We start from the raw sequence: 20,780 nt of genomic DNA, 5'->3' as shown, positions 1-20,780 counted from the left end.
GTGGATATTTTATTACATCCAAACAAAAGGCCCCAAAGTTTCCAGAACAACAGATCATTTTCACACTCAACACCATCAATCCTGCCAACAACAGGATAATGGGGACTGGCTCATTTAGCTAACAGAGCTAAATGAACTCAGTGTTTGCACTGCTCTTGAAGCCAGGAAACATTCATCACACAGAGACAAACTTCATTGCAGCTACAAGACACAATTCCAGTAATCCTAGCCATATGTCAAATTTGATTTCGGTGCTAATTTAATACATGCATTATTCCTAAACGGAACCTCAATTTGGCAGAAAGTCCTGTGGAGTCATTTAGTGAACATTTAAATTTCAAAATAAAATCTGGCGTGATTGGGGTTTCTTTTTGAAAATGCAATCCACACAGGAGAAATGTGTGAAGGTCTTCAGGACGGCAACATTTCCCAACCAGAGCAACTCATTCTTTGCTATGTGTGTCTTTGTCTGATAAACTTCAATCAAATCAGAAGTTGCGTGGTTTAATTGAAGCTTGCATCTTTTGAGCACCACCAACATAAAAGTCGAGGGGGGACTGCAACCTTTCTAAAACCAAAATATCTGTTGATCTGTCCATCCATCAAATAATGAGTGTGATAGGACTTGACCTAAGCAGCTAAAGAAGGGCAGGAGACAGATGCTGTCCAGTGTAGCGAGTGATTTATTCATCATTTTTGTGACCAAGCAATATTTACAAAAATAAATAAGAAACTCAACTCCATTATTAATCAGTTCAAATAAACATAACTGAACTTAAATCAACGGAAATTAAGGTCACATGCACACAGCTACACTGACCTGATCCTTCCTCCTCGAACACCTGCGTTCATCAGCTTAAATAGTCCACTTAACCAAACAATCTCACCCCTGTACTACTCCATTACATAGGTAAGACAAACATTTCCCTACTCAAACGTATACTGCTACTCTTCCCTAGCAATAAAAATCTACAGTGTAATCGATACATATTACAACAATAAATCAATTTCTACATAAACACACTCTAAAATCAACTTTATTAAATTACAAGGATTCTCCCCCTTCTTCACCTGGTCTCTTCCTGTGACCTCAGACTAACCAGGAAACTATAAATACAGGAAGTGAAGCTACATTTCCTCCTTTTGATCCTGGAACACAGGTAGGTAAGGTGAGTTCAAGCTAGACAAATTAACATTTTAAATAAAGAACATGTTAACTTAACAAACTTGTCAGAATTGACTTAAACCAAGATGTTACATTACATAGTCTGTAAAAGTGCAAAACGTAAATAAACCTGGGATGGTACATGTTTGCCTACTACAGAATACATATGAGATATGGCTAAATCAAAACAAAAATGTTCACTGAAAATATCAAGGTTTTAACTCTGGACAAAAGGTGTTCTCACCCCCTTTGTCATAATGAGTAAACATAAAAAAGTTTAAGATTGATGTTGATACTGTTGCTATTTTTTAAACATAATTACATGTTGTTGCTCTCACTAATGCCATGTTCAATACTGAGCTAATTAGGGGTGGGGGTGAGTTTTATTTACCCAAAAATGCAAAAATATACAAAATGAACTAACAATACAGGAGGTTTAAGAAAGAAATGCCCGATTAATAACTTAAGATAGCTCTGAACCAACTGTTAAACAAAATAAAACTGATTTAACACAAGAAAAGGAGGCGACTTTAATAATTGGCTGATCAGAACAGGGGAATGCAAATACGAACAAGTCATCTAACAGCAAAGAAGCACAACCAACACTTAGTTTAATAGTCACGTCAAATTAATAATAATCAACACAAGACTAAGCAAATAGGTAACTTGCAAGTCAAAGAAAATATACAACATTTAAGATAAATTATTTAACTAATCTACCCCCCATGAGAGACCTGCATTTGGTACGACCCATTCTGCAGCTAGCTAGCTGTGCGTGCTACAAATACAACTAATATATTGTAACAAGTAAAATACATTTATAAAATAAACGCATGCATGGGGGCTTCACAACTTCACAGTTGTGTGGCTGCAGGTGCTGCAATCACAATAACATTTTCAAATCTTTGTGTCTTTATGTTATACCCACTAATAATCAGCACCCATGACCATCGCAGACTAAAATCAGGTTTAATCAGTCTGCACTCGTCAGCCGGGCCACCAGAGGTTCTTTCACTCGTTGCTCCTCAGACTGTGAATGTTTGTGAGCATTTTCTGTGGCTTCAGAGGAGATTTTACAAATCAGATCAAATAACTGCAGTGAGGATCACGTTATCGTTGCTTTTAGCTGGACATTAATACATTTCAATGCGAAGCTTGTGTTACAAATGGGTGCTAAAATGTTTGTGGTATCTATGAGGCGGGGGGGGGGGGGGGGGGTGAAAAATGCAGTCGAGCTGCGTTACGAGAGAGGCAGAATTCAGATTTTTAACCACCAAGGCTTAAAAGTCTTGGTACCGCAGACCTCTGCTGCTTTGTGTCTCTCTTCTCCCTCCAAATTTGTGGCAGTTCAGTGCTAAATAGCTAAAGTACCCCTTGACAGGGTCCCATGTAAATAATGGGCTGATGCCATAATGGCAGTAAATCTACATTAGATGTCTGAATGCCCGAGATGCATCAAAATTATGGCTCAAGTTTCACAATGGATTTCCTAAACAAATGTTTTAAACTGCTGTCAACGCAGAATGTGGGTGAACAGAGGACTTTGCAACATTAGTGACCCCCGGGGGAGCTGTCACATTACAGTGGCATTAGAGCATTGCTCACCCCAAGGGCAGATGCCACTGCCTATAGTGGAACAGTTAGGTATATTAATTGAGTTAATGTTATGGAATAAAAGCATGAAAGGATCGTAGGTGTCTTCGCCTGTATTGACGCAGTCGGTCTCTGTGTGCGCTCTCGTGACCAGCGCACGACCAAATGCAGCACTTGCACTTGTCCCGATGATCTGTCTCCACCCAGGCAATCTGCTGGCACCATGGAAGATGCCACAGCGCATTAGCAGCGCTGTAACGGCATGTGGTGGCTCAGTGTGTGAAAGCCCTCCTCAGCAAGCCCCCACAGGGCCACTGATACCCAGAGTTGCTAACAGCTTTTGACTTGCAATTAGCCAGCCAAGTTTATCAGCAGCAATAGCTGCAGGAGCTGAAGCAGTGCTGCAGCTCGAGCGTGTTTGTGTGCGCGTGTGGCCGTTTGTCTGTCCGTGACTCGAGGGTATAACGGAATACGTGTCAGGCAGATATTCTCAACGCTACACGAAGAAAGCCATGCTGTGATTAATCAAAGGTGGCCGGGGTTATTGTGTTGACTTACTTCTTTTTTCTTTTTCTTTTTTTTTTCGGTAACTCAGTTCATCCAGATAAGGCTACACATCAACAGACAGGGCAATAACATGAATTCGGTGGTAGCCCATAAGGTCAGAACCTGCAAAATTGCATTAACTGAACCAGAGGGAAAGACTGTCATCTTAAGAAGTCCTTCCAGCACCCACCCCTCCTCCATCTCTGGCCTGTCTGCATGTGGGGAATTATATTACCCAGACCTCCTCCCAGTTATGATGAATCCCCAGCCCTGAGAAGACTGGCCAGCCCGACCTCCATTTGCGGGAGATTAGATCCTCTGATTACAATGCCAGCTACCTCCCAACACTAGATAAATCTTCAGTGGAAGCCCAAAAGCAAAGCCCTCCAGATCCATTGCAGTTAATAATTTAGTGTTCGAAGCGGACAAGTATTTATGATAATTCAAATGGAGCGGGAGATTTTTGACTGGACGGAAAACCTAAAGAATGGTTTCAAGTTAAAAATGGCATTTGCAAAGACTTAAATTTAGAAGTGTCCACATATTGAATTCATACTCGGTGTCATTGCTGCGCCACAAATGATATCCCATAATAAGAGTGTCTCGTGAAAGCTGAAATGTGTGAATATATTTATCTATGTGCCCAAAGGTGTTATGAACTAAAGTTCATGTAAAATGTCACATTGCTGTCAGCACTCTTATTATATAAATAATGTGCTTGCCTAAAAGCTTTTCTTGGCATATTGTGTGTCTGTATAATTGTTCATAGATCATTACGATGGGAATGGGCAAGAGAGGTGGCGGGGTTGGGACGTGGCTCGAATGCACGATTTGCACTGAGCGCGCTTAGCGCTGGGTTACTTAGAAGCACTAATATGACTGCATGAAAGATGCAAATTAGATTAGAGAAAAGCATTTTGTTTACAACACTTGTCCACAGCGATGTGCCGTCGGGATCAGAAACTGCAGAGCTTCAGTCTGATGTAATCTAAGAAGCTCTCGTCTGGTCTGCTGCGTACCAACATTTTAAACATTCTGGTCATTGTTTATACATCCCGATATATTTTAAAAAGTTCATTAGAAGCTGCATAGCTGTTACACAGTTGCAGTTTTTTAGTGTTCCTGTAGTTTATTTTAACAAGATTCTCGGCCAGTAGAACTAAGACAAACGAATGGATACTTAAAAAGCTTCAGACACCGAAAATCCGAAAATGTAAACGTCGCGCTAAAGTTACCGCTGATTTTGATTGATTGGTTTCATACTTCTGCCTCGTGCTATATTCACACTGCTTGTAAAAACATACAAAAAAGAGTAAGCCGAGCACGGCCACCTACGCTGACGCAACTACCCTCTCCAACCATCCCTGGGCTCTTTATGTGTGTTATATGTGAGAACACTGAAGCATGTGATGGTTGATGCTTCACCCCATTATTGCAGCAATGAAAAAAGCTTTTCGAGCATCACACAGCGACAAGTGTCAGGTTGTTGCTTCACATAGCAGGTTTCCACTGGAAAAAGCTTCATAACCCGTCACCTTTTGCCCAAGTAGTGTGAACACAGCACAAGCATGGCAAAATCTGCTGATGCCTGGTTAGATGGGGTGAAGATTTGCAAACTCTGGAGCCTCTGAATAGAAACACTGTTCTGTGCACTGTGACAAAACCGTTTCTTTTGTAACCCCAACACCGTCTAGTCAGTGAGGATTTTGTGATATCTATATGCAATAGAGTTAAAGCATTAAAATATCATGTTTAAAAATGTCAGTCGTCACATATCTTGTGAGAAATGGGGGTTTTATTGCGATATTCATAATCCACAGACTCACTAAAGAGTTTTCATTAGAACTATTTCTTTAATATAAGGCAGTTCCTGGATAATCCTGAAAATCCATCATCTGGAAATTGACTGTTAAGCCTGTCATTTCCTCCAAAGATCTCCTGAAACAATTTTATCTACTCATGGTATTAGGTTAAAGGTTATAAGCAGTGAAAGGTATCTTTAAATCAAATCCTCAAAGTTAAAACTGTGTGTATACCGCAAGTCAAACCTGTTTTTCTTGTCATTTTGCTTGGACAAAACAGTTTGAGAAAAATGAAAGCAAAGATGTGAGATGAACTTTCACATCACAGTCAAATGCACAGCTGTGTATTTGCTCTGCTGGAGGCATCAACCTTGAAATGCTCAAGCATGAATTGTGGTAGTGACACCTGCATCCATACCGAGCTGTTTATCATCACACATCGCTTAGACTCTCTGCCACCGACGTGACCATTAACATATAGATAGTCTCTGACTTCTGACCGTGATCTGTCCCAGGTGTCCATGAATTGTGACTACGTGTTCGTCAATGGGAAGGAGACACGGGGCTCCATGAATGCCAGGGTCATCTTCAGCTATGAGCACCTGAGCGCGCCGCTGGAGCTGACCGTCTGGGTTCCCAAACTTCCCCTGCAGGTTGAACTTTCTGACAACAATCTGAGCTTCATCAAAGGCTGGAGGGTCCCCATTCTGCCCGACCGCAGGTGAGCCTCAAGTCCACCCTAAAACAGATAACATGCAATGTTGGAGACATCACAGTTCTCTACGATAACATCACAGTATTCAATAGATAGGAATAGTTTCTTTGTACGCTCTATATTGTTGCTCACACATGTTTTGGTTGTTTAGAACGTATCTGTGTGTTTATATTTTGCTGTGTTGTGTCATTATAGCAATTTTACAGTGTTCCCACTATTCACACAAATCCATCCTTTTATAATTGGTAGGTCAAAAGAACATATTCATCCATTTTTCCTGCATCCTTTGTGTGGTTTCAAATTACACCGGTAGCATATCAGAAGTAGAGTGTGCTTTGAAAAGGGCCTTCTTTACCTGCTCTGTGCAGCTTTTGTGAAAATTAGACCCGTTGCTATTTTAAGGTGCACAGAGATCCACTTCTGGGATGTGTTGTGGTACATCTGGTGGAGACTCAACCTCTGTTTTGAATGGATGCGATCATCTCCTGCCGCCACTGCAGACCCAGAACAAATCATAGCCGTGACGAGTGTATTTCAGGGTTTTGTCGTTCCCTTTATGAAACTTCAGCCAGACAGGCTTCAAAGATTTTGCTCTTTTCCAATGAGAAGCACATTGTTGTTTCTTCTGTATAGTTGTATAAAAAAAAGAAAGTGTCATTTTAGGACATGATAGAAATCATGCTTGTTTGGTCTTTTTCTAATTTTACCGTTTAAAACTTTAAAATTTAACATGCTGAATGAGGCCTGTAGAGTCTGATTGCATGGTCTAACCTTGGGGTAAGGTTTCTGGGAGCCACTCTTGGGAAGTTGTGGGATAGTGTTTAACACACATCTGAATCCTCAAGACCAAAGTGCACAAACTTTGAGGTGCTTTCACTTGCTGAAACAACAGCTAATCAAGCTGTTACTTCAAATTTTAATTCCTATAGAAGCTGTAAGGGTGATGGTAGTGGCACAACAAAATATGATGTGAAGTTTATCTAAATCATTTAAAGACCTGCTAAGGACCAGAGGATTTTTTTTATTCTGTCATGATGCATAAACATTACAGCTGAAACTTTCACTGCACTCTTTATACTACAACAGCAGCCACCACCGCTCATGCTCTTTCACATGAAGGTAAATTAAACACAAACTGCTCAACTGAACTGTGAACATAATGGAACAAAAACACCACAACTCAGTAAGACAGGGTAAGCACGAGAATAAATGCATGTTAACGTCTATAATTTGCTACTGCAAAACCACAATTTCTCTGATGTGCCAGATCTGAGTGCTACAGCGGCTAGTGCAATCTATAGTATGGACGTTTAATTAAATGGATTAGGTTAAATAGATTAACTTGTACTTAATCTGTTTAATTGCTATGAGCGTTTACAGTACAAAGAGTCTGGAAAATGTATAATGGTGTCCACAAAAATAAGATCTAAGATGTGGATAACAGCAGTTTTCCTTTGGTTTAAAGTTTTTTCTGCATTGACGCAAGCTGTGAAGAATTGAACGTTACATATAATAGTATGTTTGAAGGGAGTAATTTAACACCTCGTTGCTGTCTTTTCTGTTCTAAACTAAACCCTATGGAAAAAAAAAAAAAGAATAGAGCAGGAAAATATTCAGTGGAGAAAAATCTATTTTGAAAATATCTTATTTTTGTACATGATTACATGAAGACTCATTATCCAAAGTGCATGGTACCCTGCAGTCTCACACATTAGAAACTAAAAAGCTGTCCAGCCTCCATTTCTGTTATGCTGTTATTTTACGGGTAGTTGCCTGTTTTGGCCCAATTAGGTGTCAGACCCATCTGAACCCATTTTTCACAACAGGTCCGAGACAAAGGCTTAATTTGTCTTTGAGTTAAGAACACAGAAACATTTTTTGCTCCAAATATTTCTTGTACTTCCAGGTAGATAATGATGTTTTTGGGCAGTCTGTGGGAGTCATTTGGGCTTCTACTCATGGCCCAAAATGATGGTTAGAGTTAAACAGTTGTTATTATATTTCCAAGAAACTCCTTCACACCTGTGTACTTTTCCTCCAAATACCTGTGACTAAAGTACTGTGATATGGTCACCTGCACTCAATCAAGAATTGTAGGGTGTTCAGGCCAATTGCCCTTGTGTCAGTGTTATCAAAAATTGTGTCAGCAGAAAGGATCCAGCAGGCTATGAAAAACTAAACTGATGCCTGCAAACCTTAAAAATATGACGCTTGACACGGCACCAGCTGGAGATTGAGGGTTTTGGAATCGAGACCTCTGTGAAGAATGCGGACCTAGTAAAGGAACCAAGGCTCATTTACAATATTGCAGCGCTTATATCATGCAAGAAGCAGTAGCAAACGAGCCCACAACTTCACAACAAATGTTTAATGGGAGCATTAACACTCGCACGGGTGGCTGCTGTCGTTGCTGCCGGAGTACATCACTGTAGACCAATTCCATTTCTACCAAAGCTGAATACAAATGGCATGCTTATGGGGTTGTTTGAAGAATGAAGGTATTTCAGATGATTTAGAGGACTTGAAAAACACCTTGCATAGCCTTATATTTCAAATGTGCTATGGAAGGTATCTTATTTTGACATGCAAAATGTGTCTTAAATGCCCCCCTTAGCACCATTTATTCATTTATTTGTTGTAGGTCCAGTCTATAATAGTACAAATGCTGTGTTTGTGCTTTTATCAGTGTTGTGTGTTACGTTCCAATGGCGTTTTTGCCATTTGTCCAGCACGCCTCACCGAGCCAGCAATCTTATGTGACGTAACTCCCATTATCGCCTTTGTTACCCACATTTTGTGAATTTCAATAGATGCAATAGTTAGTTCAAGCAAATGGCTACGGCTTTAGCAGTCGGTTTCTCTTAAGCGTGCATCTCTACAATTCTTCCAGCCCATTTTCTATGCATATAACTTCCCCTCTGACTTCATAAAAACAGTCATCAAAGACCCCTTGCGAGCCATTTGCGGTTGCTGTGATTGCCACACAGCTAGGCCAGAGGAATTCATTTCGCTGTTCCTTTTTTGCATGCTGTCATTTGGATTTACTTTCATTCTTTACTTTTTCCTGTAGTCCTGTGCCACATCAGGAAACCGCAGACAAAGGCGGCTTGCATCTTTCTTGATGGTGCCACATATGGACTGCTGAAGCTGTTAATACACACTAGAATGGCCTCCCCACAGGAGTCTGTGTTTTCAGTCATATTTCTATTGTTGAGATTGAACACATCTTTTCATGTTTGCTACGGAGCATATTGGGCTTTTTCCTGTCGTCTGATGCATATCCATATCAGCTCTCCCAGCAGCAATGACTGAATATTTAATCATGAAATATGCTGTAATTACGTGGTACCCACACCTTGAAACGAAATGCTACTTCACCGCATCTATATCTGCCCGTGTTTGCATATCTTGATGCTGTACTTCACATGTATCATCCCAGAGTGTCTATGAAGCATCTATCTGTGAATCATAATGGATTAAAGCTAGAAAAGCTGCTAAAAACCCCTTAAAAAAGGCCCATGTTTATCTCGTTGTACACATGGAAAGCTCACATACGGCCGCATGGGGGTTTCAGACATTCCTCACGTTAAATGTCAAACATCTCTTTCGAAAACATCAGGTTATGCAGACGAGAGATTTTAAGCCCTGAGAGAAATGAAGCCAATGTGGAGGTGCCAAAAATTGCATTTCCTCTGATAACTACTTCAGTCTGGCTCCAGAGGTCTCTTTAGTTAATTTCCCCTTGAAGAGAGCCGTGTAGGAACTGTTTTGTGTCTAGTGGACCTCTCGATGTTTGTGCTGTTATGGCTAGATATGTATAGGCTTTTCTTGTGTTTTAATTTAGTGTTACGGTTCAGCAATTAGCAGGTTTCTTGTGCCTTTTTTCCACTACTCGACTAGGTTTTTAGTAGGGGTGCAACGATACACAAAATTCACGGTTCGGTTCGATACTTTGGTGTCACGGTTCGATATTTTTTCGATACAAAAAAAATGTTCATGCCTTTTTAATTTGTCATTTATTAAAATTATAAATATATATTTTAACTCAAAAGTACAGTTTTTAAATTTAACCCTAACCCTTGTGCGTGTTTTTTATTTTGACAGCGAATGCGCATCTGCGGACCACTTATGTGCAGCCCTGGTTATTTAGCTCGTCATATTGCAGCCACAGAAATAATTTTGTCCATGAAACCATAAAGCTGCACTTTCTTTTTGCCTTATAGTCTGATTTGTCATAACTTCTCCGTTTTGTGGTAAGCTTTTCTTTGGCTGTCACTTCTTCACCCTGACCTGTCTTATTTGGCTCAGCAGAACTGAAATGCTTTTACACACGCACTCACATAAGCTCAGCGATTCTCTGCGCGATCAACCTCTCACATGTTTAAGCTGCGGGAGATTTCACTTGTCATGTTTGCATAGTAAGCTAACGATTAATAAGACGATGTCAGAGGAATTGGTGCACAAATTATCATCACTCACAGATCAGTACTGTCGCTCTCTATACACAGTTCACGCGATTGCAAAGTGAAAGCAAAAAAACAAGCGCAAATTCAAACGCGATTTCAATATATCACATATTGACAGTGGCTCACCGATGCCAATGACATAATTACCCAGCTACATTTCCGAAAGAATGCAAAAGCATTGACATATATTTTTCCTTCCTACAATAGCCCGACGGGCAGGGCAGAGATAGATTTTGGTAGCCTGACTGGAAAAATCGCTAGCCCCGGGACGTCGGGCTAGCGATATTGCAAGCCCTGTATCTGATTGAGGAATCACTCATCTTTGGAAAAGAGAGTTTATTACAGAGAAATGTCTCTTTCCAAAATAAAAGCTATACTATCCGCTTCTTCTGGGCTATATTCTCAGCAGCATATTAAACAGCTGTCTAAATGACTCGGCTAAAGTTAGTAGCATGCTTGCTTGTTTTTTTTCTGCTTCCACTTGTCTTTGCACTAGGATGATGTCGGCGTAAATGTGCAGTCATATTCGTCGTGTTCCCACTAGTGCTTTCAGGTTAATCTCGTTGAAATGACCTTAACGCCACAACACGGCAAATCTCCGTTAACGAGCTACCGCCGATCGCCCCGTGCATGGGGCTAGACGGCCAACACGTTAACGAGCTAACTGCGCTAACACACTAGTTCCCACCCATGTAATTGAGCATTGCGTGGCACATCCAACATACTGTTTTACTTTAGTCCATGACTCGCTTACCTTCAGGGTCATACGTCACATGAAAACCAAAATAATTCCAAACGCCAGATCTGAATGAGGGTGGTCCATGGGGGAGGTCCATGTTGTAAGGGGAGCTTAACTTCTGTCTCGCTAGCTTGCCCTGCGCTCTTCCTTCTGACGATGCTGTCTGTGTTGAGCGCTCAGTGAATCTGCGTTCGACTACTCCGCCTAGGCTGCACTGTCGGCCCTAGGCGGAGTAGTCGAACGCAGATTCACTGAGCGCTCAACACAGACAGCATCGTCAGAAGGAAAGTTGATAAAATAAATTACAAATTTTGTATTGTTCGATACATATGTGTACCGAACCGAAAGCACTGTATCGAACGGTTCAATATCGATACGAATATCGTTGCACCCCTAGTTTTTAGGGTTTTCCATTTGGTGACAGTACCTGCTACCAGGTACTTTTAGTACCTAATTGGCCAGCTGAGGTGAGTCAAGCCAAAAATGTGATGTAAACAGACTGCATCCCTCCAGTTGGCCAGGAAGTGATGTCACTGGATGAGTCATAGAAGTGACTCATTCATGAGAATCAAATGCACGATTTTTGAAACCCAGCAACAAGGGAAATGGCATCAAAACCAACACTGTGAGTGTCCAGAGTGTCCACAACCTTTCTTTGTCTCTCTTCTTTACTGCGAGTGTGACACAAGGCCATTGAGCGAGCATCAGGTACACCATCGCCACATTGTGTTGTGTTTATGTCCCATACAAATGATTTTACGGGACTTTCTGGCTGTTTTGCTGTAACGATTCCATCCACATTGAGGTGATACTCTACTGTAATGGAAAACGACTGAAACCAAGTAGAGTCAGGTGGAGCTGAGCCAAGTAGGTACTGGAGGAAAAGAGGCACTGGTGCATTGCATCCATACAGTCTGTGGATGTAGTTTGCTAAATGATTTTGCAAGACGCAGCTGATAGTTTAACAAAAATTTGTCTCTTGAGCCTAAAAAACCCCTGAAAAAAAGCAAAACAAGATTGATTTTAGCATTTTGACCACACCAATGCCTCAAATTGGGGGTGATCTTTAAGAGTACTCAGTCACCTGAGTACATTAGAGGGGCAGCTCAGGTTGAGCTGTTTAGAGACAACGTTAGAGAGAAAAGGTTGAAGTGGTTTGGATGTGCAGAGGAGGGACAATGAATGTATTGGATAAAGGTTATTGAAGATGGAGCTGCCAGGCAGATGGAACAGAGAAAGACCACAGATGAGGTTCATGGATGTAGTGAAGGAGGACATGCAGAGGGTTGGTGTGATAGAAGACAGATAATCGGGAGGCAGGTTATCTGCTGTGGCGACCCCTAAAGGACACAGCTGAAAGAAGGAGGAGGAGAAGAAGAGGAAGACACTGTGTCATCGTGGAAATGTTGCTATTTGCTTTTTCCCACGTTTTAAATTGAAGAAACCGACTTGAAACCAAAATTTCAAACTTGGGATTTGCTTTAACCTTGAATGACAAGACTTTGAAACATCACCGTGACTTTCTATAAAGCAACCTGGACACCTGCCACAAACAAAACAAAACCAGTGCCAATGACTATCTGCAGCAGAACTAGCAGGCTTTATTGAAAGCGACTAGACAGACATCAACAGGATTTACAAGAACTCATCTTGTTCTTGACTAATGCCAGCGCTAACAAAGGATATCAGGTTGAAGGCTGTTTGTCCTGACCTTGGTCTTGTTTGTTTACATTCATAATGAAATGCTGCCATAATGAATTAGATGGTGTTTACAAAGGCTTGCTGCGGTACTGTTGCTTGTTAGGCATCTCAAACAGTAAGACCAGATCATGATGATAATCTCTATTATTAGTCTTTTCAATAACTCCTCTCAGTCCAACTATCGCTCACTCTTATCGCTTATTTTCCTCTTTCTCTTGCTGACGCTCCTTTACACAAACCTCTAAACCTCCCTGCACTCCTTCCCTCGCCTCCTTAACTCTCATTTTCCTTTCTGTTGCAGTCTCTCCATCCCAGAGTCCTTCGCTTCCGCAAAGTGACACATTCTGAACCTTCACACACAGCGAGGTCTCTTGGCCTGCAGTGGGCCTCTGCCACAGTGCAGCAGAATTGCTCACTGGCTGCATTATCCAGCAACATGCTCTAAAAAAGGAAAGAAAGTGTAATCGGGCGAGCAGCCCGTGTGCACCGAAGCTGCAGCTTGTACGATTGTATCAGTGACTCTAATAAGAACAGACAATATTCTTCTGAGGGGGAAAAAATATCAACCTTATTTTCAGGTACAGACTTGGGAAGGTAAACTTTCACTGACCTGACCTAAGAGTTGAGAAACTCCTTGACAGAGACGGAGTAAGTTTTATTGTCTCATTGGGTTTTTCTCTGCCTTTAAATGAATAAGTAACTGAGAGTGGAGTCTCAGTGTCTGCTGTGGAGTTAACTCGCTTACTGACTAACAGCAGCAGAAAACTACATGTCCTGAAGCTGCACCATCAGTATCCAATGCACTGAGATTGTTTCTATGTTCCAGTTTTTCAGTTCAGCGTCTTTTTGCATGAAGTTGCTTTTAAAAGTGATAGAAAACAGAAGACCTTTGCTTTGATCGAGCGTGCTGTTTTGATTTTAGCTTTCCTGAAACTTTACAAGGTTGTTTTTTAATACATTTAGGGGACTTGAAGGACAGTACTAAAAGGAATATTTAAAATTGGCAAAGCAAAGGCTGACACATTTGGACCTTGTGTGGATTGTATGAGTCGATCTCCAAAAGCACAGGATTTTTCGTAACCCATTAGCATCCTTTTGTTAGCACCTTCTTCCTTCTCTTAAAGTCCATTTACTTTGCTGACTATGTCATTAATGAAGAGAACATCTTCAGTGCTTGTTTTCTTAGGCTTCACAAAGCTCCTTCTGAGCCACAGATGTTGTTTTATAAAGGATTTTTCTATTTCTACTTCCATTTCTGGGAAGTTCGCAGAAATCAACTGATAATGAAACCTTGTCCTAAAAATGTTTTGGGTAAATTTAGAGAGTAATTACATTTTTCACGATTATTTATAATAATTCTTCATGACGCTTAAAATGGTCTGTGAGATTTTGGCTGAAATCGAGTCGTCAGACCAGACAACATTTTTCCAATCTTCTGCTGTGTTCTTTAGCCCATCTGCTTGAAGGTTCGTAATGTTGTGTATTCAGAAATCCTCTTCTGCCAATCTCCTCCAACATCAGGAAGACCAAAGAACTGCTTCTCATTGGATAGTTTCTGTTTGTCAAACTATTCTCAGTAAACCCTAGAGATGGTTAGGTGAGAAAATCTCCACAGATTATCAGTTTCTGAAATACTCAGACCAGCACATCATGCACACCTTTCTTCCCCGTTCTGAGTCACAGTTGGAACTTCAACAGCTCATCTTGACAATGTCTACATGCCTAAAGGCATGAAGTTGTTCTAACATGCTTGGATGATTAGATGTTTACGTTAGCAAGCCTTTGAAAACGTGCACGTGATGAGCCGGTGAGCGTAGACATACTGTTCTAATGTTGTACTGATGGATGCTTATAGAAAACATGGCAGAAACTTAAGCTGTTTTCAAATGCTTTTTCTATTCTTGGATGACGTTAGTCAGAGAAGGATGTCCTTAATATGGTCATTTCAAGCCCACGCCAGGAGGGTGCCAGCCAATCAGAACAAAGTTGGCTCAGTCTGAAATGGCTACAGTGAAACCAGATTATTGCAGTTTGTAATAGTTTAAGCTTTAAACTAAACTGTTTTTGTAATTCCCTGGAGAGTACACATATAGTTTTACATATACTAATGTTATCATTCTCCAGAAATCTCTGTCGCTTTTACCTGTGAAGTACAAGAATTCATAGCTGCTCGGGCACATTAACTGTGATAGCGCCTATTATTTTCATTCATTTCAAAGCCATAAATTCAACCGACCATAGTCACTAAAGTGATAAATCCATGACCCAAGCTTAATCAAAGTAAGAGAAGTTCATGAGGTGAAGTTATAGTTGCTTGGATGAACAACTTCATGCAGACATGTCCAATGACCCATGAGAGCCTAATGGGGGGCCCTTTTGTTTCTAAACATCATATAACCTGCCAGTGCTGAAGTGATGTGCTGTGGAGAGGAAGCGCGCTGAGATGAATGAATAATCACACCCAGCAAGTGGGACAGGTCTTGAGGTAGATGTGTTACGGTACAATATAATGCATTTTGATGTTAAAGTAGTCGATTCAAAGTGTTTATGAGACCTCTGGATAGAAGCGCTTAGCCTGGTAATCAAACCCATTCCTTAAATTAATGGACAGGTTATATACTTTGTCATTGGCTGACGGGCCAAAGCCTCTCCTGAATCTTAAATCTTCAGATAGTTAAGGCGAAGCAAAGATTAAGCAGAGGAGTGCTTTTTAAGCGTAAACTGGCAGATTGTCAAGCCTGCTGTGGGAAGTTGGGTAACTCATACATCTTGTTGTAGAGCAGATTGCACTCAGTGGGGGATGCACCTGGCATGCTTAACCTCACTGCCCAGGGCTCCTGTGAAATAAAAAGGGCATCGGTCCAAAACTCTGCTCCGTGGTGCTTATCATTCCTTCCCTGCTGGCTCCGAGGACTTTTTACTCATCGCCACTGCGTCAGAACAGATAATGTGATGGATTTGTACGGAGTGGTGCTGAGTTTGTCATCGGAGTTGTGTCAAATTATGAGACGAGCAGACCCCTTAAGAACAAAAGGCAGAAATTGAGACATAGCATCATGACACAGGACTGAGCGTAACTTAGCAGTGAGCAGATGCTCAGTTTGAAGAAGTGACAAGTTATGATTGGTGATGGTTTAGTCTCGTGGGGTTTTTTTTCTGATGCTCTTCATCTTTTTGGCAGCTTATTTGGCCAGAACAAGGGTACCGGGCTTCCATAACATTCTCAAACTCCACAACTACCTTAAACTTCTGCCCTTTCTTACTCCCAGTGTGAAAGAGGCTCCATCCATCCACCCATCCATCTTCTTTCATTTATTCAGTTCAGGGTCTGGAGCCAGTCGCAGCCGTTAGAGGCTGGGCACAACCTGCACAGGCCACCAATCTGTCACAGGGCTAACAGGTAGAGACAGACAACCACCGATGCTCATATTCCACCTTAGCCTAAATTTTGACACTTCAACCTGAATTACTGAAGTCAAGGAAGAACAGACTGAACTCTGCAGACTAGCCTGCATGTTGAAAAGTGACACTAGAGTGACAGATAGGTCTGGATTTACAAAACGTGCAAAATAGTGTGTGAGAGGGTGATTTACAAAAGAACCAAGGTCTCAAACTAAGACATGATATTCAACTAATAGGGCAGGTGTAGCTCGTTCATTGTAATTGAAAAAGCATATAAATATAGGTTAGACATTACGGAGGCAGTATGGCAGACAGAGTCATTATAATTCAAACAGGCTTCAATAATGAGTGAAATGAAAACCTTGTGCGCTGTCTATGGTCCTGAAATTATAACAGTTTCCTTTAAAAAGATTTATTCAACTCAAAATTGAAGCATATCGACACAAATACACTGAAAAACAATCAAACCAATTCGAAACATCAAAATGAAAATGGACCACTGTTAAGACTTTCCAAGCCAGACTTCCATCCAAGTGCTCATTATGTTCAGAAAAGGGTCCAAAGTTAGTGTTGTCGTCCCTCCGTTCTCTTGATTCTTTAGTGATGTGGAAGTCCTGCCACAGAAGCCACAGTAGAAAAGAACCTGATACCAAAAACTGAAGAGTTGCAAGAAGTTTTGTTACCTTTGGTGTTGCGTGACTTGTTCTAGGTTAACTGAGCAAATTCAGAATTTGGTAGCTTGGTAATGTAAGGCTTTAACACCGTTTCCTGTGGAATTCCAAATAAATTGACATGAATCATTAAATGTGTAATGCTTCCTTGGATGTGCTGCGGTGTCTCCTTCAGGCAGAAATAACGGGCACGATATTAAGCGTAAAAGCAAAAATCTGAATTTAGTGCAATTAGCAATAAATTGTGTGCTGTGAACGTTGATAAATAAGTTTGCAGCTTCCTTTTTTAGAAAGGGAATCCTGTGAAGGTACACTTGATTGATTGTCTATAGGGGCTTAAATATTGCTTTCATGCCATTTACAAATTCAGTGTATTTGTAATTTTTGTGTGTGATTGTTTGTGGTGTCATTCGAACCGCTTGATTTCTATTGTGTGGGTTATTTTTCTTTGTACTTTTTTGTTTAATCTGTGACCGCAGGAAAAACGGTTGTTTCTGCCGTAACAAATGATGGGGATCTGAATAAAGAGTGGGGAAGGTTTGAAGACTCAGACTGACAATACTCATACTCAGCTCATACTTTATACCCCTCTAATGTCCCGTGTTCTGGATTCTTAGCCCTACTGCTCAGTCCGATACAGCTTTAGTTTAACCCTGTACTTGTTCCTCTCTTTCCAAGGAGCACTAGAGACAGCGACGCGGACGACGAAGACGACGATCGCCGGGTGAGTCGAGGCTGCACCCTGCAGTACCAGCGGGCCCTGGTCAAGGTGCTCACACAGTTCCACACCACCTCCACAGAGGGCACTGACCAGGTTATCACCATGCTGGGACCCGACTGGCAGGTGGATGTCACAGACCTGGTGCAGGACTCCCTGAAGGTGGCTGATCCCAGGATTGCGGAGTTGGTGGACAGGACGGTCCTGGTGGGCCTGGAGCTGGGATCCACTGTGCTGAAGGTAAACTCCTTTAGACACCCAGAGATTCACATTAATCAACAGGGAACAGTTAGGAGCCTTGTAAATGACAGATGATGCATGCGTTAGCTTAAAAGATGAGGAACAAAGCACATTACTCTTTACAGTACTCTTACGCCAGCGAGCAGAAGGGCGGTTCTTTTGAAGACTCTTAGCACTTTGATTAAAGGATAATGCTAGGCCTCATGTCCATAGCTGAGGCCATCGTTGCTGGTTAATCTACTAACATTGCACAGTGCCAACCAAATCAGAACAGGAAAAACAGACCAGTAATGCCTGTAATAATCCCGCATTATTAAGGTAAACTCAGTGCATGCACAACTAAAGAAGCTGTGGTTGATAGTTACACCCAGAAGACAGACGATAAGCAGTGATGGTGGGTTGCTGCATACAATTCGGGGGTAATTTCGCAGCTCATCTTTGTTTTCACTTCTTCCCTCAAAACCCTTGTTTGTCGGTTTGATTGCTTCTTTTTCATCATGCCGTGTTCCCTAAATCTCAGCAATAAATTTGACTGCGGTTTAATAACATGGAACATAACGCTGAGGTTGTCATAAACAAGATTTATCCTTGAAGTTTATAGCCTCCAGCCCTTTCACAATCGTGCCACTTTTTACCCTTTTTCCTTTTCACTTGTTGTCGATTGTGAAACAAAAGCCCATCAGTCTGTCTGTAAGCGTATGATGCTGTTGATGTCCGCTTCTCTCAAGCAAAAGAGCTGCTTGACATAAAGTGCATGTAAATGCGTCAACCGAGACAGGTTCAGAAGTCCTTATAAAGAAAGCGGCACAAGTTATTACTCCTGGGCTGTGATTTACGATTGCTTCACTGGTCATTTATGGGGACAGAGAGAAGTAACGGTTGGTGAGAGTTTTGCTCACCATGAAAGATCACAGTTTCCGCCTGTCAGGGGAAAGAATAGTTGCCTGATGGATGCATCTGATGGTGGTGAAATAGGGAGAGAAGATATGAGTTGCCATTCCATCATTTTAAATGAGCAGTAGATCATTTGTAATCTGTTGATGGGTATGAATAATTATATATCAATTTACCACCAGATGTAACTTGCCACATTGACTCAAAGCAATTGTACTAAATAAATAAATTAAGTTTTAAGAGACCGTGCCATCATTCATTTTGAAAGTTTTAAAAAGAATAGTACTGAATCCAGGATGGTATCATTCAGCAAATGTCCAGAAGTCAACAAGACGTCAGAGCTTTGCTGGCAGCTCTAAAGCTGCACTTAAAGCACACATGGCAGTATTTTGTGATCATCAGTATACACTAAATACTACTGACACCAATGGAAATGCTGTTTGCAGGTATTTCTAACACATTTTTAAGAAGTCAGATTTGTGTCGCCGCTGGAAAACAACAGTGGCACCGCCATGTCGGCACCAGATTCCGTGATCATTCATCCAGGAATCATGGAGACAAATCAAGGCATTGTTTTCCCAGGGTTCTGTCACACTAGCAAACAAAAATAGGACAGCAACCTTCTTCCAACTAGAAGGTAACCACTTCACAGTGGTTGCCAACTGGTGGGAGGCAACCAGCCAACGAACAATAGTGTTCTAATGCAGGCTTAGTAAATCACATGATAGCGTGGGGCTAGGTTTACTTAATTGTGACCCACACCCATTTTCGCACCTTGGCACGTGTGATTAGGCAGAAGAACAGTAAGAGGACCACGGCCCTCTTTGGGACACTCCCACAGGACTTAAAAAATCTGGGACACCCCACCCATTGCTCTTAGAACTGAAGAAGCATCTCGGAACGTAAAGAAATCTAGACGCTTTTTTTCCCAAGCTCCTTAGACTAATGCATGTTTGCTGTTTAATTTATACATGTAGACAGAATGCCAGCATGTTGAAGTTAGTCTGAGTCGGTTTGATGAGCAACACATTGCTCTGCAATCGAGATCTTGACCCATCTGGTTATATTCTCATATAAAAGCAAGGTTGCCCAATGTCTATATCAGGGGTGGGTAACTCCAGGCCTCGAGTGCAAGTGTCCTCACCGTGAGACAACACAGCTGAATCACATGATTAGGTCATTACCAGGCCTCTGAAGAAGTTAAAGACATGTTGAGGTGGACCTTTCGTAATTTGAATCAGCTGTGTTGGATGAAGGACACATCTAAAACCTGCAGGACACTGGCACTCGAGGCCTGGAGTTGCCTAACCCTGGTCTATATCATTTTGCAGTTAAACTGCCGTCCTGTAGTGACGACGTCACTGTTTGTGGAGGATTTTATGAATCTTTTTGAATGTCGGCACAGTTTTAATTGACCTCAGATCAGCGGGCAGAATAGGAATGCAAGCACAGATCTGATCCAGGAACAGTTAAAAGGTCTGCGCCTTATAAACAATGAGCACTGATCATTTCTGTGCATGTAGATGACAAGAAATTAGCGATTTTCTGCGATTTATCACAGTCAATTCTGACTTGACCCCATTTACTCACGAAGTAGTAGCAAACGGATTCCATTTTCTCGCCATATTGATGCACCAAAGTTGATTTAAAGGCAACCTGGTCCCTGTTTTCCAAGCAACCATTTCAAAGCCAACAAGACTAATGGAAAAGACCGGTTTAGACATTTAGAGCCGCTCCTCTGACATCACCAGGGTGGACGTTATTCCCCATTTACTTTGCTGTAAGTTTAAGCTCCAAGCAGGACGTTAGCTCTTCATCAATATTATTATTAAGTCAAATGATCAGTAAGCACTCAGACAAAATTAAAACTCCAGCTGCTTCGAGAGTCCGCCTTCTGCCCCTGCAGCTCAGTCCCCGTAGGTGTTAATGAACAACTGCAAAGTGGAAGGCAACTTAATGGAAAAGTGCAACGTTAAAGCAACTTGGAGGAAACAGAGATTAGATGTCTGGGCACCAGCTGTTCAGTAAGACAGACCGACGGCTTACAAAACTGAAACTACAAAGAAGTTTAGAGATCAGAGCATGTTTTACTAAGAAGACTTTCTGAAAATGAACTGCATATATCTCA

The 20,780-nt window shown here is 41.5% G+C and overlaps 1 protein-coding gene across 2 annotated transcripts in view; it reads left to right on the top strand.

The window, feature by feature from the left end:
• Window positions 1–20,780, top strand: part of tmem132e (transmembrane protein 132E) — a 170,128-nt gene that overhangs the window by 124,448 nt on the left and 24,900 nt on the right. For both annotated transcript variants that reach the window (XM_026182493.1, XM_026182492.1), the window contains exons 6-7: window positions 5,622–5,827; window positions 17,479–17,758. In XM_026182493.1, coding sequence (XP_026038278.1) covers window positions 5,622–5,827; window positions 17,479–17,758 — 486 coding nt within the window. The remainder of the gene's footprint in view (window positions 1–5,621; window positions 5,828–17,478; window positions 17,759–20,780) is intronic.

This window comes from Astatotilapia calliptera, chromosome 10, assembly GCF_900246225.1.
Source record: "Astatotilapia calliptera chromosome 10, fAstCal1.2, whole genome shotgun sequence".
In the NCBI taxonomy this organism is placed as follows: domain Eukaryota; kingdom Metazoa; phylum Chordata; class Actinopteri; order Cichliformes; family Cichlidae; genus Astatotilapia; species Astatotilapia calliptera.
Note: the sequence above shows the minus strand (reverse complement) of the source record. Positions and strands in the feature narration are given on the sequence as shown.